General features: G+C 42.6%; 1 protein-coding gene across 3 annotated transcripts in view; it reads right to left on the minus strand.

Moving 5' to 3' along the window:
* The window catches only part of CRHR2 (corticotropin releasing hormone receptor 2), a 2,206,543-nt gene that overhangs the window by 297,337 nt on the left and 1,890,772 nt on the right, over positions 1-18,434 (minus strand). For all 3 annotated transcript variants that reach the window (XM_069647696.1, XM_069647698.1, XM_069647697.1), the window contains one exon: positions 1,949-2,009. In XM_069647696.1, the coding sequence (XP_069503797.1) occupies positions 1,949-2,009 (61 nt within the window). The remainder of the gene's footprint in view (positions 1-1,948; positions 2,010-18,434) is intronic.

The raw sequence follows: 18,434 nt of genomic DNA on the forward strand, positions 1-18,434 counted from the left end.
AGAGCTATGTATTCCCTAAATCAAAACAACTGTGTCCTGATTGGATGGGGAACAAGAGGTGCATGCACTGTTCCAACTTCTATCAACAAAGGCATCAGGCAAGATGCTGTCCTTGGGCCTCAGCTGTTTCTATCATATACAATAATGATTTGTCAGCAGCTACTGCCCAATCAGCAATGGATGCACCATCACTGTGTGGCATAACATGGGGCTTACAGCTGTTTCCAGAAAATGACGTTCTTATCTCCAAGAGTCCATCAGGTTTTCAATGGCTCCTTCATCTGTTTGCAGAGAAATTCACGGAGATGTGCTTGTGTATAAACGTTTCCAAAAACAAAACCATGGTCTGTTGTACAGCCCGTCAAACATTAACTCTTTCCTCTAAGCTTACCTAAGGTAATGCAATGCTGCAAAATGTGGAGACATTTAGGCTTACTCCTGTTAGAATAGATTCCGCTGGTCCCCTCAAGTAGAGAGGAGCGATATTGCTTTAGCCAGAAACGGAGGGATGGTTCTTTACTTATTCTGCACGATTTGGAGGAAAAATCCTATCTCAAGTCTTGGAAGTATAAAAGGCACAAATCATTCGGGCAGCTACGTATGGTGCGTGGTAAGGCATTTTTATGGCTCAAATGGCTTTAGAAGATGTATTTTATTCTGGGCATTTCATCTTTTTGGGATCACCCCTGCAATATATGGAAATAATTCTACAGCAATTGTAATTTCCTTTTTCGAGGACCGGGCTTTAAAAGAGCAACTCCTATTTGCACTTGCCAGCATTTAGCATCAAACTATCTGACATTAAAGCACTTGATCTGCTTGTAAAATATGGGAGAATACATTTACTTACATGCGATTGGACATTGTGCCACTCGCCAAGTTCACAAGTCCTTGGGGCGTTGAATAGTCATTTCATTTAAATGCTCCTATGGACACATCTGTGACTAAGAAGAGTGTCATCTATTGTTTTCCTGTGCGCTATATTTCAATATGGAAACTCAATGGCTGACACCGATAATAAACTCGCTGGAATTTAGGCATAGGAGTAATGCTATCATGTCACTCAAAATCAGTGATTCTATCAGTGTTGATGAGGCTGACGCATGTGTAATGAAAGCTTTGGCTCGCAGGATGGAGTTTTGAAAGACTATTTAACTTGCCTTTGACTTGATTTAAAATGCACGCTTTACCAAAAGAAATGAAACTGTAAAGTTGCATGGATTATCTTCTGCCTTTGGGCATAATATTGAATGAAATTAAAGGTTTAGTTTTATTTTCAAAACACATTCTAGTCATCAATACATGTAACTAATTTGAGTTTCTTCGTATTTTAATTGTTTGTGTATACTTTGATGGCACCAGCCGAAAAAAAGCTAATTTATCGATTGATGACCACTTCTTGGTCTATAATGATTAATTAAAACAATAAACCATCTATATTTTACATTTCTTTTTACAGTTTTATATAACTGCAAAACAGGCCAGTTCAGACCTCAGAGCACCAAGTAAGGGTAAAAGGATCCATGAATCAGGAGTCAGAGACTGGGGGAAATATCTGGATGCCAATGGAGAGCCTCACATTTGTGGAAAGGTAAAATCCTCTAGGGGGTCTTCGACGGGAATAAAAAGCTAGATGCAAGTTTGGAAGTATATCATTGTTGAGTCAAAAACTGTTCAATAACCTTACTATGGGGTTATCATGTTAAACCTAAGAATGTTCACATAACTCAGAAGTTGCCTTTAAGGGACAATATGATCATCTGTTCCCCACATCCAATACCAACATCACATTTTCACTTTTCTCACATAATCAGTACACAAAGAAACACAATTGTAGGCAGGTCAATTAAAAATCTATTTAATATAATGTAGCCAAAATTCAGAACTGTTTATGAACAATGTTTCAAATAATGTTATCTTGATTTATTTTTTAAATTAAATTGCTTACTGTTCGTTTTCATTGTAAAGCTTCCCAATGGCCCAGGCTATGATAATTGGACATGGAATGCCTGCAAGACAAAAACAAGAATAAGGAAGCTGCTTTCATGTTGAGGAACACATACACATCATAGGGTGAACAGTGTTACAACAAAAGCAATTGTACATATGTTTTGTCTCTTCCACACTTTGCTAGTCACAGTGGATAGAAATTTGGCTTCTGACAGCATTACCAGTGCAAGTTTTGTCTCTTGGTGCCTTGAGTGAGTGCATATTTGGAATTTCTTTCAGTTTCTTAAATTGGTTCCGTTTATCGAACAACACAGTCTTCTACCACAGGTGGGACTGCAGGATTGGAATATAACATCTGAATTCTGAATTATGCGGCATATTCTAGGGAGTACTTCATGTGAAGTCCTTAGAAAACGTTTATTTATATCAGTATTTATGATCAAAAAAGCGTTTAAGAACAATTGGTTATCAACTGGGTTACATTTGGCATTGCCCTGCTAGCTAAACACAATGGCCCTCATCATAAGGTTGGCGGAATGGGTTTACCGGCACCGGTAAAGGTGCCGGTGCTGTTAAACCCATTCCGCCCTACCACGTGGTCTCATCGCGGGACCCGCAATGGGCGCCTGGAAAAACCAGGCGTCCATACCGGGTCCCTCGAGGACATAAGGGAGCTAAGCACGGGCCCGTCATTAACGGGCCCGTTGTTGGCTCCATCTCCATTTCCATTGAGCCCTATAGGGGCTCGAATGGGGATGGACCGGGTCTGGGTTCCTCGGACGGGGAATTACCGGGTCCGCTAAGGTTGCGATGGCCCGGTAAGCCTCATTCGAGGGACCCAGGCCCGGATTGCGGTAAAGAGGCAACCATGCCGCTAAAAGCGGCATGGTTACCTCTAACCTCCTGATGAGGGCCAATGTCTGCACACATTTTATATCCATGTTAACGAGTCCCCAAATCACATATTAGGATCGATTTTAAGAAAGAAAATAGCTTGCCAGTTCAACAATCTCATGCCAGGGTTTCCCTAATTAGGCACGCTGCCATTCTAGTTTCTAGAATAGCAGCATCAAATGATTATGCCAACTTCACATTGTCATTAGGAATGACAACCAATTTCATGTTTAAAATATTGTTTTTTATTGATGACATAAGGGATATTACAGATGGAGATGATAAGCAAGTGTTTATTGATACAGTATCACATTTCATAAATAGGAAGAAAAGAACAAAATGTTATAATAAAACACAGACGGAAACAATCATTAACAAAATAGGACTTGACAAAAAGAAAGGGACAATGGAGAGAGTATGTCATAATGGTTGTAAGTCATTGCAATCTGGCAAGGGTGTAGAAGTGCTAGCTTTTAGGTATTTATTACAAAATAAATTGAGGGTTCATCCATTTCAGGAAGGGAAATCTTCAGATCAGATATCCTTTTCATAAGTTTCATGCCAAAAGCATAGTGTACACCTGTGCGATGCTGCAAAAGTACCCTGATCTACAGCGCCTGCTCTACCAGTGGCGTGGAGCAGGTTCAGAGGTCACTGGTGCCGATTTGATATCTGCAGTAACAGCCAAGTCTCTGTAGTGCAGGGAAGATATGCACCTGTTCCAAACACTACACACCTGTGAGATTGCTCTCCTTGTGGCATACAAAACTGTACACATAAGCCATACCTGAGTTTGAGTGTTTATGTCGGCCAGCATCTCTCATAGATATCCAAGTCACATCAATTTGATAAAACTCATGTGTCAGCCCTGTGGACCCAGTCCAGCTGTGGAAGGTTATAGTGTATTCTCCCCAGACACACTCTCTTTGCTGCTGCTGGTAGCCTCAGGGACTGACACTCTAAATTCCTTTGTGAGGGTACATAACACCCACCCCAGAGAAACAACCACTCCACAGGAAGCTCTCGTGAGAACAGAAATAAAAAGGAACACCCCTCAAAAGGAGTAGCCTCCCACCAGGATGCTGCATATCAAAAAGCCTTTGAATCTATTGAGACAGGAAGGGGACAGTTTTTTTTTTTTTAAACAATTTTTATTGGTTCCAACCTGTACACTTTACAGTTCAACAGTAAATATAACATTGATTCAATATACAGTGTCAAGTTGTATTTTCGAGGAAGGGGTCAGGGTTAGTGTGGACAAAGTGAGCATGTTACCGGTGGAGGAAGGTGCCATCATCTTGGTCCTGTTTGCCTCTATCTTTTCTTCCTGTTCCCTCAACTTCCTTTAGCACAAAGCAGTTTGGGTGTGATGTCAAAAGGTAAAGTCCACTTGTTCCAAGAATATTGGACCGCTAAAGTAAGCTGCTTTAGTTCAACCACCTGAGGGATTTTGCCTTTAGAGAACGGGGTCTCCCACCACTTCTTTGAATCATCTCTGGACTTTGTGGTACCCTTTTGGGAGAGCGTCCTTTCCAACGTCCTCCAGTTGTGAGGTGAAGGTACGTGTTCCAAATCAGAGACACGTTCTATCCCATCACTACCCACTGTGACCATTGAGGGTGAACTGCTGCTGTGACAAAACCTGCATCTCTTTAAGCAACATGTTGAAAGACCCCTGAAGGTGTGTGCCAGCCTCCCCCGGGTTTGAGAGACTGAGAAACTGACCCATCTTGTCCTTGAGACCCTGGAGAATGACTCATAGCTCCTGAGAGGCAAAACAGTCATCATTCCTGCCATTTCGCTGTCAACTGCTGAGAACTGTGATTCAAGCGCTGTGATTCAAGCGTGTTCAACCTAGGCCGAACCACCAGTACCCTTTAGAGCTGCCTTTGTTACTCACTGATATTGCAGCTGTTGTGCTGCAAGTTTGAACGCGATCGCCAGCTCACTGCATCAACTGTAAGAACTAAACATTAGGGGAAATCCCAAAGTCGATTCCTTAGGTGGAATGGAATCCTGCCTTAGTTTTGGGATTGAGAGAATTCTAAATACAGAGGAAGGTAGGAAAATGGTGAAAGTCAACAGTTACTCTCTATCAAGAAGATTTCATGCTTTCTTCACTAAATATCTGTTTATTTTTAATAATTTCTAAAAAAAATCTCATAAAATAGAAAAAAAATACATATTAAATACAATCATCACAACACTCTAAGAATACAATCAATTATGATAATGACAAAAACACATATACAATGTTTCTTAAAAAATAACAAATGTTCACATTCATTAATAGATGGATCTGCCTATAGGAAAAGATCCTATTAGGTCGGGATTTTCAATCACGATCTCTAAATAATTTTATACAGTCTAGGGTAATTTCTGGACTGTGAACTCAACATGTTTCAGTCCTCTAGATGGCTATGGGACTTTCTTCAGGAGTGGTCATTAACAGTATTAGAGTAGTAACATTTTCTCTTAATGAAGCTTTGTTGTTCCTATAGAATTTGTCCTTCCTGGATGAATCCTCACAAAACTTTGAAAAAAAGTATATGGCCTGTCAGAGTTTGGTGAGATTCATACGGGGGGCGGGGGTAAAGGTATAGGGCGGGTCACAAAATGTGTGGTTTTTCCCATAGACGCAATGGAAATAAATGTTTGCTCATGCCTACATGCTCATGCCTACATACCAAACCACTGGACAGATTTTCACCAAATTTGCGCCAGGAGTGGTGGCGTGGTCCCAAAAGCATGCTTTTGAAAATTTGGTGCAAATCCATCCAGTAGTTTATTTTTAAAACAGCCAAATAGTAGGTCAAACGAAATTTGTGATATCTGGGTTTGGTCCACGGACATACTTCCCTGTCCGATCGGCAGATGGGCCTCCGATTTGCCCAGAGGGCGGTATGATGTCTGCAGACATCAGATGCGCCCTCTGATTGGATGGTGACAAGCGTGAGGTGCATCATTTTTATTGGCAATGCCCAGCATGTTGGATTCGTGGCCAGCGACCGCTGTCGCAAACATCACCATAAAAACATATTAAAAAACACAACATTGCACTTTCAAAGGAATGAAACAATCTCTGGATTGTGGTGCTGTTTTGCCAAGAGGGAACAACATTAGAAGGAGGTCCCACAATATTTGAAATGCTTATAACTTTGTTGCAGTTTGACAAATGTGCACACAAGATTTTAGAAAGATTATTGACCCAACCATGAATGATTCTGCAAAGTCTGTGTGGATTTTGTCAACTGGGAGCTAAGTTATATGACTATTAAGTTGTGCAAGGAGCATTGGCAAGGACCCAAAAGCATAGTTTTGCAAATCTGCCTGTGTCTTATTTTTTTAAAAGTGTCATCATTTAGATACAAAACATAGTGATATACGATTGGTGACTGACACATAGCCGGTGGCCATGAGCATTGGGCACACTGTCATGGCCTGGGGCCATGGGCAGTGGCCAGATTGTCCGAATCATGGCCAAAATGCTAATCATGACTCAGATAATCTGGCTACTGGCAAGGTTGTCCATGACTCAGTACAATGTTGCACTCAGTTCATTTAATTTTGGTAGCTTTAGCCTTTGGTACATTGCAACAGTGCTAAATAACAGCCACACCCATGATCCTCTCTGGGTGTTAGAGGTAGGCACTTCTTTTACCTCATCTTCCTGCTCTTCTTGAATGTCCTTTGAAATATTGCGCTTCTTTCTTTGTGTACGTCCTCCATACTCTTTCAAGTATGTGATGTGTGCTAGATTGTTAATGGATAATTAATGAGTAATAATAGGTATAAGAGCTTTGCAAGGGTACATTTTCAGTTTAAAACCTCCTAGATCTCATAGAAATGCAGTTCCAAACTATTCACAAAGCACAGACCCGTTCGCCAAGTACGGAAACATTTGCGAAAATGTCACCAAGGTGCGTGCACGGTCACGTGACACTGTCCAGAAAGTCTGCGATGATGTCAGACATTCGCGAACGTCGAGGAACACAAAAACCGTGGAAAATTGCAAAAAAGTGTATAGATGTGTTAAACATGATGCTAGAAGGTGGGGAGTTTTAAGGTGAAACTTTCTAAATTGGAGAACAATGTTGCTGTGTTGAGGTAAGTATGATATTAGTAAGTTGTAGCAAATTAGGGTGTACTGGTAAAAACCCATGAAATTCAATGAAAAAGCTTTGTTAATGGGACGTTGTGGTTAAGTTTTACTAATAAAAACCCATGAAATTCAATGAAAGAACTTTGTTAAAGGGACATTATGGTTAAGTTGCACTAATAAAAAGCTATGAAATTCAATGAATGTTAAAAGTTTGTTAACGGGACGTTATAGTTGTAAAACCGAAAAACCCCAGAAATTCGCCAGTTATTTTTTTTTAATTTTTTTTTATTTTGGCATTTATAAAGCGCTCCAATCCCAGGGGTATCTGGGCACTGGTTGCAAGAAGGCTTAGTTTCAGCAGGTTACAGTTATCAACCATAACAGTCATAGATAGTGCTAAAGATACACATAAGGTTCTGAACAATTATTGGCATAGATAGTACATGAGGGCTTGGATACAACAAGGTTACAGTCGTTGTTAGTGCAGTACGTTGCAGTTATGCTGTAGGAATGATTGGCAGATGGAGAGTGCAATAATGTGAGCAGTAATGTTTCTAGTCTGTGTTTGTGTGGAATTTGGGGGGGCACGATATATTGTTAAGTTTGTTTGGGGTTTCAAATGTCTTGAGAAAAGAGCCAGGTTTTGAGTCCTTTGCGAAAGGACCAATAGGAGTCATCTGATCTTAAGGCCAGAGGGAGGACATTCCAAGATTTGGCAGCCATCACCGGGAGCTGTTTCCCCCTGATTTGTGGCGCTTGTATCTAGGGGTGACAAGTCAGTGTGAGTAGGTATCCCGGGTCCGCCTGGCTGATTGGGCCTTAGAGTACTTTTTGGACAAGAAGTGGGGGCAGTGTTTGAGATGCATTTGTGAGTCAATGCTAATGTTTTGAACGTCACAGATGGGGAGCCAATGGATTTTGCGTCTTGCTGCAGATATCTCGTCTTTGTTAAAGATGTTTAGGGTTGCTCGTACTCCGTTATTTTAAATGATTTTCATTCTTTTACTGTGCCTGCAAAGAAGGAGTTGCAATAGTCAATCCTTGAAAGAATGAGGGCTTTAGCGAAGGTCATGCAAATGTCGGTTGACAAGAATAGTCTGGGGGTATTGATCTGTTTTGCAATATGTGCTGCTGCTGATGCTAAAGACTTAACATGTCTGGTTAATAATAGTGTGGAGTGCAGATATAGTCCTAAGGTCTTTAGCTCTTTGGAGACATTGATGGAATTCCCATTGATGGGAAAGGATTTGTATGCAGTATTGAGTGAGTTTAGCCGAGATTGAGTGCCAATGAGGTGTAGTTCAGTTTTATTTTGTTAAGGCATAGGCCGTGTTTGCCATCCAGGCCTGGATAGTTAGGTATAGTTTGCTGAGAGCATTGGAGTCTGAGCTGTAGTTTCCGGATATGGGTATGAGGATTTGGGTGTCATCCACGTAGTTGGTGTAGGTGACACCAAGGAAATCCAGGTCAAAGAGGGGTTAAGTGAACATATTGTACAAGGTTGTGAAACACAGAAGTACAGAAGCACTTCAAAAGTGACTGAGGAAGGCGGGGCTGCCGCTGAGGTGCAGAATACTCTCATTGTGCGGTTGGAGAGGAACTCTATCCAAGAAGTGTCTTCGGCTGAAAAGTGGGCAGCTGAAGAGAGGTGTTGGCAGAGAATATTATGATTGACTAGATGAAAGGTTTCTGAGAGGTCCAGGAGGAGGAGGATGGCCATATTGCCTTGGTCTTTGATTTCATCCTTTTAAATTTTTAAGTCCAGTAGGGTGGATGCCATGCTATGGCCGGGGTGGGAATTCTGAGTGTCGGATACCAAGGAGATCGTGGGTTTCGAGGTGGTTCTGAATTTGCTGATAGGCTGCTCTATCGAGTATTTTAAAGAGGAAGGGTGCGGTTGTGATGGGTGGTAGTTAGTGGGGATGTTGGTGTCTAAGGTGGGTTTTTTGAGGAGGGGAAGTACACACGCTTCTTTTAGATTCTCATGGACAATGCCAGTTGAAAAGAAGTTGTTGATAAGTGTCGAGATGAATGGGGCGAGCTCGTCTGTGCAGTCCTTTATGAGGGTAGCCAGGCAAATGCCTCCTTGGCATTTGGAGGGTTTCAGGCCTTTAATGATCTTGGCAGTTTCGAGAGATGTGATTGGGGAGAATTTGAACAGGGGTTTGGGGGAAGGGGGGAGGGGACACTAGTCTGGGGGTTGGTCTATGGGCTGATCGAGTGGCGGGTGTTTATTTTATTTGCAGTAATTTTGGTTTGTAGGAGTGGAACACATTCGAGTTAAATACTGTTTTGCATATTTTGCACCAGTCAATTTTGTTTACAGTGCAGTTTTGCACCGGCACCATGCACTTTATTCATTGAGGTGTGCAATATCCTTGGATCTCATATTTGTGGCAACAGTAACATTATCAAATGAGACATTCATAGGCTATTATAGCGCTTAATTTTCATGTATGGCAGCCATTATAGTAGGCAGCACCATAACAACGTTTCTTCCGCATGAAGGTGCTATTTGTCATTAGAAACAACATCAATTAGGGATACTTTAATAAAGAGTTCCCAGGTAGTTACAACACTTGCTCAATGCAAGAGGTTTCGATATACTGATGCAGAGGATAGGTATGCATTGTTTATAAAAGCAAAGCCATACACAGTTTTTGACTGGATAAATGTTTTGCACTATGCAATTATTTTCATACATATCTTTGTACACATTGAACTTTTCAAGTTAAAATGTTGACTGTTTTAATAGAAAAGCAGCATGTATGTAACATTTTCCTTTCAATGGCTCAAAGCAATAATGCTATCTCTTGCATGTGTTAAAATGTCTGCCATGGTGTAATCAGATATGTATGGGGACTTTCATAGGAGACACTCTATCTCGAGTGAGGGGGATAGAGACTAATGTGCTTTAAATCAGTCACCTTGACTATGTCTGCACTTTCAAACGTGAACAAGCGGTCTGTGCACCGTGAAATGCGTCGTTTTTTCTGAACATTTTTCCTTGCCATGCTGACCTAATAAAATAAAGGATTGTCAGTCTGGATACAACTTCGTGTGCGTGCCTCTTTGCAGCGTGTCACTGAAGCTAATGCTGCTGTTCTTTGGAGTGCATTCCGTCGACTACTTCCTGGTCCATTTTGGATAAGGGCTTTTGGTTATTTGAAAAAAAAAAAAAAAAAAAATATATATCTATATATATATATATATATATATATATATATATATATATATATATATATATATATATATATTGTTAACAACACATGGAGGATGGAAAAAACCTGCACTACATGCATGAGGTCTATAAATCCCAACAAAATGAGAAAAAACTCGAATCCAGTTAAGAGGAAAAACCGAGTTTAATGGGAGGTAAAAAATACAAGGCAAAAACACACAGCAAGCAATACAGGACGCCTAAGCAGTGTCCTTAACGACGCGTTTCGCGCTTCCCTGAGCGCTTGATCACGTTAGGAGGACATGTAGAAAATGAAGGTAGATATTGCAGATTGGTCCTTCTTCCATGTTGCCAACAAACCTAAGCTCACAACCTTGCATGATACCATGGCGGCCATTTTAGAATGTGGTCAAAAGCTGCATTAACCATAAAGAGTGCAAGTTTAGACACAGCAGTCAAATGCAAAGCACGTTAAAAGCCCACATAAGAAATGTGGAAATGTAAGGTGAATAAATGAAAGGAGCAGGCAATATAATGATTGTCAATAACATTTGCTGTACAGAAATAAGTACACATAAGCAAAAATTAAAATGCATATAAAGACCGCAGCTGTGACATAAAGTACAAATATCTTCCTATGGAAGCTTGGAGGCTAATCGTCCCAATAGCTAGCAAATATAAATATAAAAATATAGAAGTATGAAATGCAAGTGCATATCTTCGCTAACCATGGTAGTATATAATATATAGTACATGAAAAGAACACAGCTCGGACAAACCTATATGCAACCTTCCAGATAAAAACATATAGCAAACTACAATATAAAGTGCAAGTGCATTAGGCCATGAGCATATCATTCTAACCAAGTAGCCTAGTCAACCAGGTTAACATAAGCATATCATTGAGGATTTAAAAAATAATCTATTGAATACAGTCTCAATAAATAAACATGTAGTAAACTACAATATATATATATTTCATTGGGTATTCCTTTATTTTGGACTATTATACTTCACTGTTTGGGTTCTTATAGAACCACATTCACACTCCTCTTCAGATTATAGCCTTCCCTCTGCCCACTTCACCACAAAAGGAGAAGGTCTACAACCACGTTTTAGCTCTCCGCACCCTTCATAGAGGATGAACTTCCATTTGCATATCAGTCTTTGTCCCAGTCACAAGAGCTGTCCAGCACCGAAATGCTACGCAAATCACCTTTGAACAAGAGTTCAAACCCCTGAAACGTGTTTCGGGCTAGTCAGGCCTCATCAGTGAGGTGAGGCTAAGCCTCTCTAAGACACAGTGAGCAGTGGTTCCACGTCTGTATTACCCTGGGTTGCTGAGGGTGAAACCCCAAGTTTTACAAAGTTACAAAGGAGAGTTGGAGCCCAACTACTGAGAACGAACATGGGTCAAATACCCTGTTGTTCTATGGAATATCTTACACTCAGTAGGGGTAACAACCACGTTTTAGCTCACTGCACCGTTCACAGAGGGGAAATATCAGTTTGTATATCATTCATTGTCCCACCCACAAGGGCAGTCCAGCACCGAAATACAAAAAAATCTCCTCTGAACAAGAGTACTATCAGCAACCCCAGACACGTGTTTCGGCCTAGTCGGGCCTCATCAGTGAGGTGAAGCTGAGCTTCTCTAATACACAGTGATCAAGGGGTCCACGTCTGGATTACCCTGGGTTACTTCGGGTGAAACCCCAAGTTTTACAAAGTTGCAAATGCGTGTGGGAGCCACTCTCCTAAGAACAAACATGGGTTAAATACCCTGTTCTATGGAATTTATTCCACTAAGGAGGGTCTAAAGCCATGTTTTAGCTCACTGCACCCATTACAGAGCAGAAATAGCCATTTACATATCAGTTTTTAGCCTCTACTCATTCTTCTGCTAGGAGCAGGGCAGGAGTTATTTATCTGTGCTGCTTTCATGTGCACTGCTTTTTGTGAATCTGGCCCTGTGTATCCATCCTGCAAGCTAGTCTTTGATATTCGGTATTACCTGTACATTGCATGTTTGGATTCTCCTTGGATGTCTAATCCCAGTATTCCCACTATTTCCCATATATATATTTTTTTGATTGTCTTCAACCTGGCTTGCAGCTTATATTTTGTTTTGCCATTAAGCAGGCACCCTTAACTTTGCGGAACCATTGAGATGCAGTGGGAGTAATGTGACCTATTACATTTCTGGCTGCCATTACTCAGGTATTGTTATTAGTATTGTTGATATGGAAATGAGCCTATGCCACCCCCCTAGGTGCTTCCAAATAAGGTGAACCCTGTTATGAAGATGCGGCAGAGGCAGGTAAGTTTCATATAAGTATTTATTTAGATTAGTAAGGGGAAAGAAGACCCCCACGCTAATGGGCTCCCTTTCCTTCAGGTCTGTCCACCAACCGACAATATTGGAACAAAAACAAGAAACTGAGAAGAAACATTCTATGACATCATAAAGGATACCATATGATATGTGAGGCTACTTACAATACATCTCAGACAGGAAACTTCCCTGCCCTAGGAAGAAGCAACACAACACATCTTCCCCTTTTTTTTTTAACTCAAATTTTCATTTCATGCAACTTTTGGTTAAAACCACCTAAATTATGTCGCAATAAAAGGATTGCAATTCATTAAATCGATTTAACAATTTCACAATGAATGGGTCACAGTTATCAATCTCTCACTCTAACTCCCGGACACCGTCTCATATAAATTTACACATGCCCTCTCCTCACAGTGGCAATTCTATCTTTACTCCACACTTGCCCTTCGGACACGCGTACTGCCCCCTTCATGACTGCCACAACTCTGACAGGGTCCGAATAAAGCAGATCTCCTTTCCTTTTTACAACTCCTTTCTTTATTCTTATCCAATCACCACACTCCACGCGTAATTCTTTTTTTCCTCTCCTCAAGTTTTCACGTGTGACCCATTTTGGCTTTTTCTTCACCAATGACTTTCTCACTTCATCCACAACCAGATCGGACTCCCTACACCTACCAAGCCATGGTGGACAAGCCATAGAATACGGTTTTCTTCCCCTCATGAGCTCAAACGGGCATAAACTGGTTGTAGAATGTGGCGCCATCCTCAAGGCCCACATTCTGTTCTGTATCATAGCTAACTTGTCCAAACCACACTCCTCTCCCATACGTACACTCTCCATTACACACCTATTCATTCTTTCAACTACTCCATTTGACTCAGGATGGTACAATGAAGTCTTTTTATGACCAACCCCACATTTCCTCAAGTAGTTGTTAAAATTCTCCCCAATAAACTGCGGACCATTGTCCGTCAATACAGTTTCTGGTAAACCTTCATTTGCAAAAATCTCCTGTAGAACCTTTATCATATTTTCACCAGTGATGTCCCTTACAATTTTAAAATCCACCCATCTGGAAAAGAGATCTACAACCAACACAATGAATTTACCTCGACCATAACCTAGTTCCACAGGACCTAGTATGTCCATGGCAATATCACTCCATACCCTGGACGGGAGACCAATGTCCACCAAAGGTTGCTTTCTGGCTACCAGTCCTTTACCACTCTTAGCACAAAACAGACAATTCGCCAGACAATTCTCTACCTCTTTATCCAAACCCGGCCACCAGTAATCTTCTCTCAATACTCCTTTGGTTTTGGTAACTCCAATATGACCACTATGTGCCAGGTCAATCACTTTCTTTCTCAATCCATTCGGGACTACCGCCCTTCCCCATCTGAACAAAATATTATCATTTACAGATAGTTCATCCTTCACCTCCCAATATGGTTTCATGCCCTCCGTCAACTCAAATTTAGTTGGCCATGCTGCAGACGCAACATAGGGAATTATCCTCATTATGGTATCATCTCTTTCCATCTCATACAACCACTCCTGTTTGGACACAATACCATCGGTGTTGACAAACACTAATTCCATTTCTTCGCTTTCCACAACTTCAGGATCTGCCACCCTTATCCTTGATAGACTGTCGGCCAAAACATTTTCCCTTCCAGGTATGACTTCCATCCTAAAGAGGTGTGTCTGCATCCTGGTGACCCAACCAGCTACCCTACGAGAAACTTTGTCAAGGCCCTTATTTTCAAAAATAGTTTTCAGGGGTTTGTGATCCGTGCGTATCCCAAATTCTATACCCCACACAAAGTTTCTGAAACGTTCCACAGCCCAAAAACATGCCAGAGCCTCTTTTTCTAATACTGAGTATCTTAACTCCGCTCCCTTGAGACCCCTCGAGGCATGGGCTATCACCTTTTCAGAACCATCTTCTTGCTTCTGGGATAACAGAGCTCCCAACCCACTCTCACTAGCATCCACTGTGATAATGGTTGGCTTTCTTGTGTCATAACATCCTAATGGACGAGCCATATTTATTTCTTCCTTTATTCTATTAAACTCCATATAACACTGACTATTCCATACAAAATCAACACCTTTCCTTAGGATTTTTCTCATTTCCTGCACTTTGTCAGCATAGTTTATCACAAATTTATGATAAAATTCCGTCATTCCCAAAAATGAGCGCAGCTCACTCTTGCTTTTTGGTTTCTCAATGGTCTTTATGGTATTTACCATGTCTTCCTTGGGCTTAATTCCATACCCTGACACTTCATGACCCAGATAGTCCACTTTTGATACCGCAAACTTACATTTCTCACCCTTTAAAGTGATACCTCTCTCCTCAAATATCCTCAAAACTCTGTGTAGATTCTTGTCATGCTCTCCCAGTATCACTCCACTCACCAACACATCATCTTGAAAACAGAACACCCCCTTCACTCCCCTCAACAGACGATCAATGATTTTCTGAAATACGGACGGGGCAGACGCCAGTCCAAACGGCATTCTCCTAAACTGGAATACTCCTTCATGTGTCACAAATGCCGTAACTTTCCTACAAGCCTCCTCCAATTCAACCTGATGATAGGCTGATGTCATGTCCAGTTTTGAGAAATACCTTCCTCCACCCACCATGGTCAACAACTCTCCCATGTTGGGCAAGGGGTGCCTGTCCACCAACACACATTTTTTTAACTCACGCATGTCAACGCACAGTCTTAAATCTCCTGAACTTTTCTTTACAATCACCACTGGAGAGACCCACTCAACCCCCCCCCAGCTCTTTCAATCACTCCTGCTTCCAATAACTTCGGCAACTCTTTCTTTAGACTGTCCCTCAAAGCAAAAGGCACAGGCCTGAGTTTCGCCACGGTGGGTATACTGCCCCTTTTTAACATTATCTGGTGCTGAAACCCTCTCACTTTTCCCAACAACTCATCAAATACTTTCCCGTACTCCGACATATACCTGCCATGAGTTGAGAGTACTTCGGATACTTGCAATACTTGCTCTGGGTGATTTGGATTGAGTCTGATCCCTAAGTTCTTTTGCTCTCTCCACCCTAACAATGATTGTCCCTTCTTGGTAACATACACCTTGCCATCACAGCTTCGTCCTTTGAATTCAGACCTACTCCACACATAACCCAATAATTCAATGCGATCTTGGTTATACCCTCCAGGACTTATGTCGGACTCTGACAACACAGACACTACCCCATTCATTTCACACTCAAATGCACTCCTGGACACTAGGGTTATTTTCGATCCTGAGTCAGCCATCATAGATATTTTACATCCGTTTACCGTTAACACAGCATAGGGACGTTCACAGTCCCCTGGATCCCCACCATTGGTAACCACATTAACAGTATTAACGATAACATTTTGTAATGGCATCACAACTTCATCTTCTGATGACCTCCCATCTTCTTCCTCATTTACGTATAGCACTTTCCTTTGGCCTGATTGTCCAAATTGGTAGTTCTTGCAGCATGACGCGAAATGTCCTCTTCTTTTGCATTTGGTGCATATGCTCTTTCGCCCTGGGCACACAGCGGAGGATGCAAAGTGTGTTGCACTGGCACATCGATAACATAGTCTTTCGTCCTTCCTTTCCTCTTTCTTATCATACCTCTGCATCGAATCTTGATTCCTCTTTTCTTCTGGATTACTCCTCCCTGACTGTCTGTTTCTTCCTCTCTTTTTGTTCTTTCCTTCACCCACAGTTAACACCTCTGGCTTACTTTCTTTGGACTCTCCTCCTTCAGTTTTGGAGAGTTTGGCCACACATGCCAGGGAATGTTCTACACGTTTGGCCAAGTCCAGTACTTCGTCTAAATTCGGCTCATCCTTAAGCCATAGTTCCTCCCGTATCTTATTCGACCGACAATGAGTCATGAATTGATCACGAATATGTTTGTCGAAATTTCCTTGAAACTTGCATGTAAGGGCTAGGTGTCGCAACGCAGTCACATAATCCTCAACGGACTCACCATGAGCTTGTGTGCGCATTCGGAAATTGTAACGTTCCAAAATCGTGCTTCTTTTTGGGTTGAAATATTTATCAAGCTTCACTAAAGCTGCCTCGTACTCATTTAATTCATCCCCACTTCCATCACTTGCTAGCTGAGGGAGGGTCTCAAAAATCCTTTGGCCTTCGTAACCCAAAAAGTGAAACAATAACGCTAACTTCCTTTCACTGGAATATGCCGTTCCCCCGGCTGCCTTCATATAATGCATAAAACCCTTTCGCCATTGGGGCCAGACAATCTTAGCCGCGCCTGGGGTAGGCATAAATATGGGGGGACCTGATATCCCAGGTAAAGCTGCCATTTTATATGCTTGGCGTGATCTGTCTTGACCGTGTTTATTTTCCCTTCACAGCAAAAGGGTCCCTTTACCAGCACCTCTGATGTCTTTCACGGAACTTCCTTGTGTCAACCCACACAGGTATACAGCACCACCACCTCCACCACCACCACTCCTCGCAAGTGGTATACCGGACACAATAGCGTGCACCACTCTTCCTGCACTTGTGGTGATGTACCAAAACGGTTTTGTATGGATTGCTGATCCCTCCACTAAATTTCGCTTGCCCCCCCTATTAGGTGAAAGGCGGTAATCTCCTCAGGCCTGAATCCACTTTTCCCGCTATTACGTGGAATACGGTAATACAGATCTGGTGCGCTGCTCTCATCAAGTTCACTCTCCGCCTCCTCCGTTCGGATCCTCGGGGCCTGGCAACAGGGTGGGTGTCAGGCGCGAGAAGGGAGGAAAGGCCGTAAAAGTCTCCCGCTCCCGAATAGCGGTATTAAACAAATAAAATGCACTTACTGCTGCGGTGTTGGGGATATGACGGGATTCATCGGGTTCTGCACGGGGGCCGCTCAACGCTGGGGCAAAGCGGAGCAGCCCTCCCAGTATCGTTCTCCCAGCACCGGGGCCAACTTCTCTCACGGGGACGGCGGCGCTCGCCGGGTGCAGGGATCTTCAACTCCCCACAGTGGGCCTCTCAGCGCAGGGTTGTCGGAGCAGCCAGCGGGCGGGGCAGGCCGGTCCTTCTCGCTGCAGCGGTGCTGACAAGCGTTCCTCTCCGAAGGCACGCGTAGGGAGCAGCGAGGTCTCCACCACAGGACACTCGACGCCGGCACAGGCGGAGTGTACCTCACGAGTGGGGCAGGCGGAGGGGCGCAGGGAGCAGGTTCAGAGGGCCACGCTCAACGCAGGGGCTCGGCGGAGTGGCTGTAACCCGCAGCTGGGGGCCTTCCTTTCATCTGCCTGCCATGGCTTCGCATCCCATCCTCGTCGCCATTGTTATGAAGATGCAGCAGAGGCAGGTAAGTTTCATATAAGTATTTATTTAGATTAGTAAGGGGAAAGAAGACCCCCACGCTAATGGGCTCCCTTTCCTTCAGCTCTCTCCACCAACCGACAATATTGGAACAAAAACAAGAAACTGAGAAGAAACATTCTATGAAATCATAAAGGATACCATATGATATGTGAGGCTACTTACAATACATCTCAGACAGGAAACTTCCCTGCCCTAGGAAGAAGCAACACAACAAACCCCCTACAAGGCAATGTAACCTACAAGGGGGAGCAGTCCTCATCACAATCTTATGCTGGAACAGGAGCCCCCCCCAGTTTTGTCGCTGCAGCACACCCAACTCAGAAGCACTGTGCACAGGAGTTAAGCTCTAGGCATTTTGACCCACTGCCTTGAAGCCCCTCACTGCACCCCCAATCCGTGCCCGATCCACGCCACCAGCTGTTAGGTTTTCCCTGACATCCATAATCTTCTAGTCTTTAACAAGCTACCTGCATTGAAGTAGATACAGATTTCGTTTCAGTGACCCAAACCATTAGAAACCACAAAGCAAAAAGCTTCCAAGATGGCCGCCGCCCAGATTTGAACTTTTGCCTGATCTTGTAGCACTGTG

The sequence above is a fragment of the Ambystoma mexicanum genome, chromosome 2q, assembly GCF_040938575.1.
Source record: "Ambystoma mexicanum isolate Mex_15411 chromosome 2q, UKY_AmexF1_1, whole genome shotgun sequence".
In the NCBI taxonomy this organism is placed as follows: Eukaryota; Metazoa; Chordata; class Amphibia; order Caudata; family Ambystomatidae; genus Ambystoma; species Ambystoma mexicanum.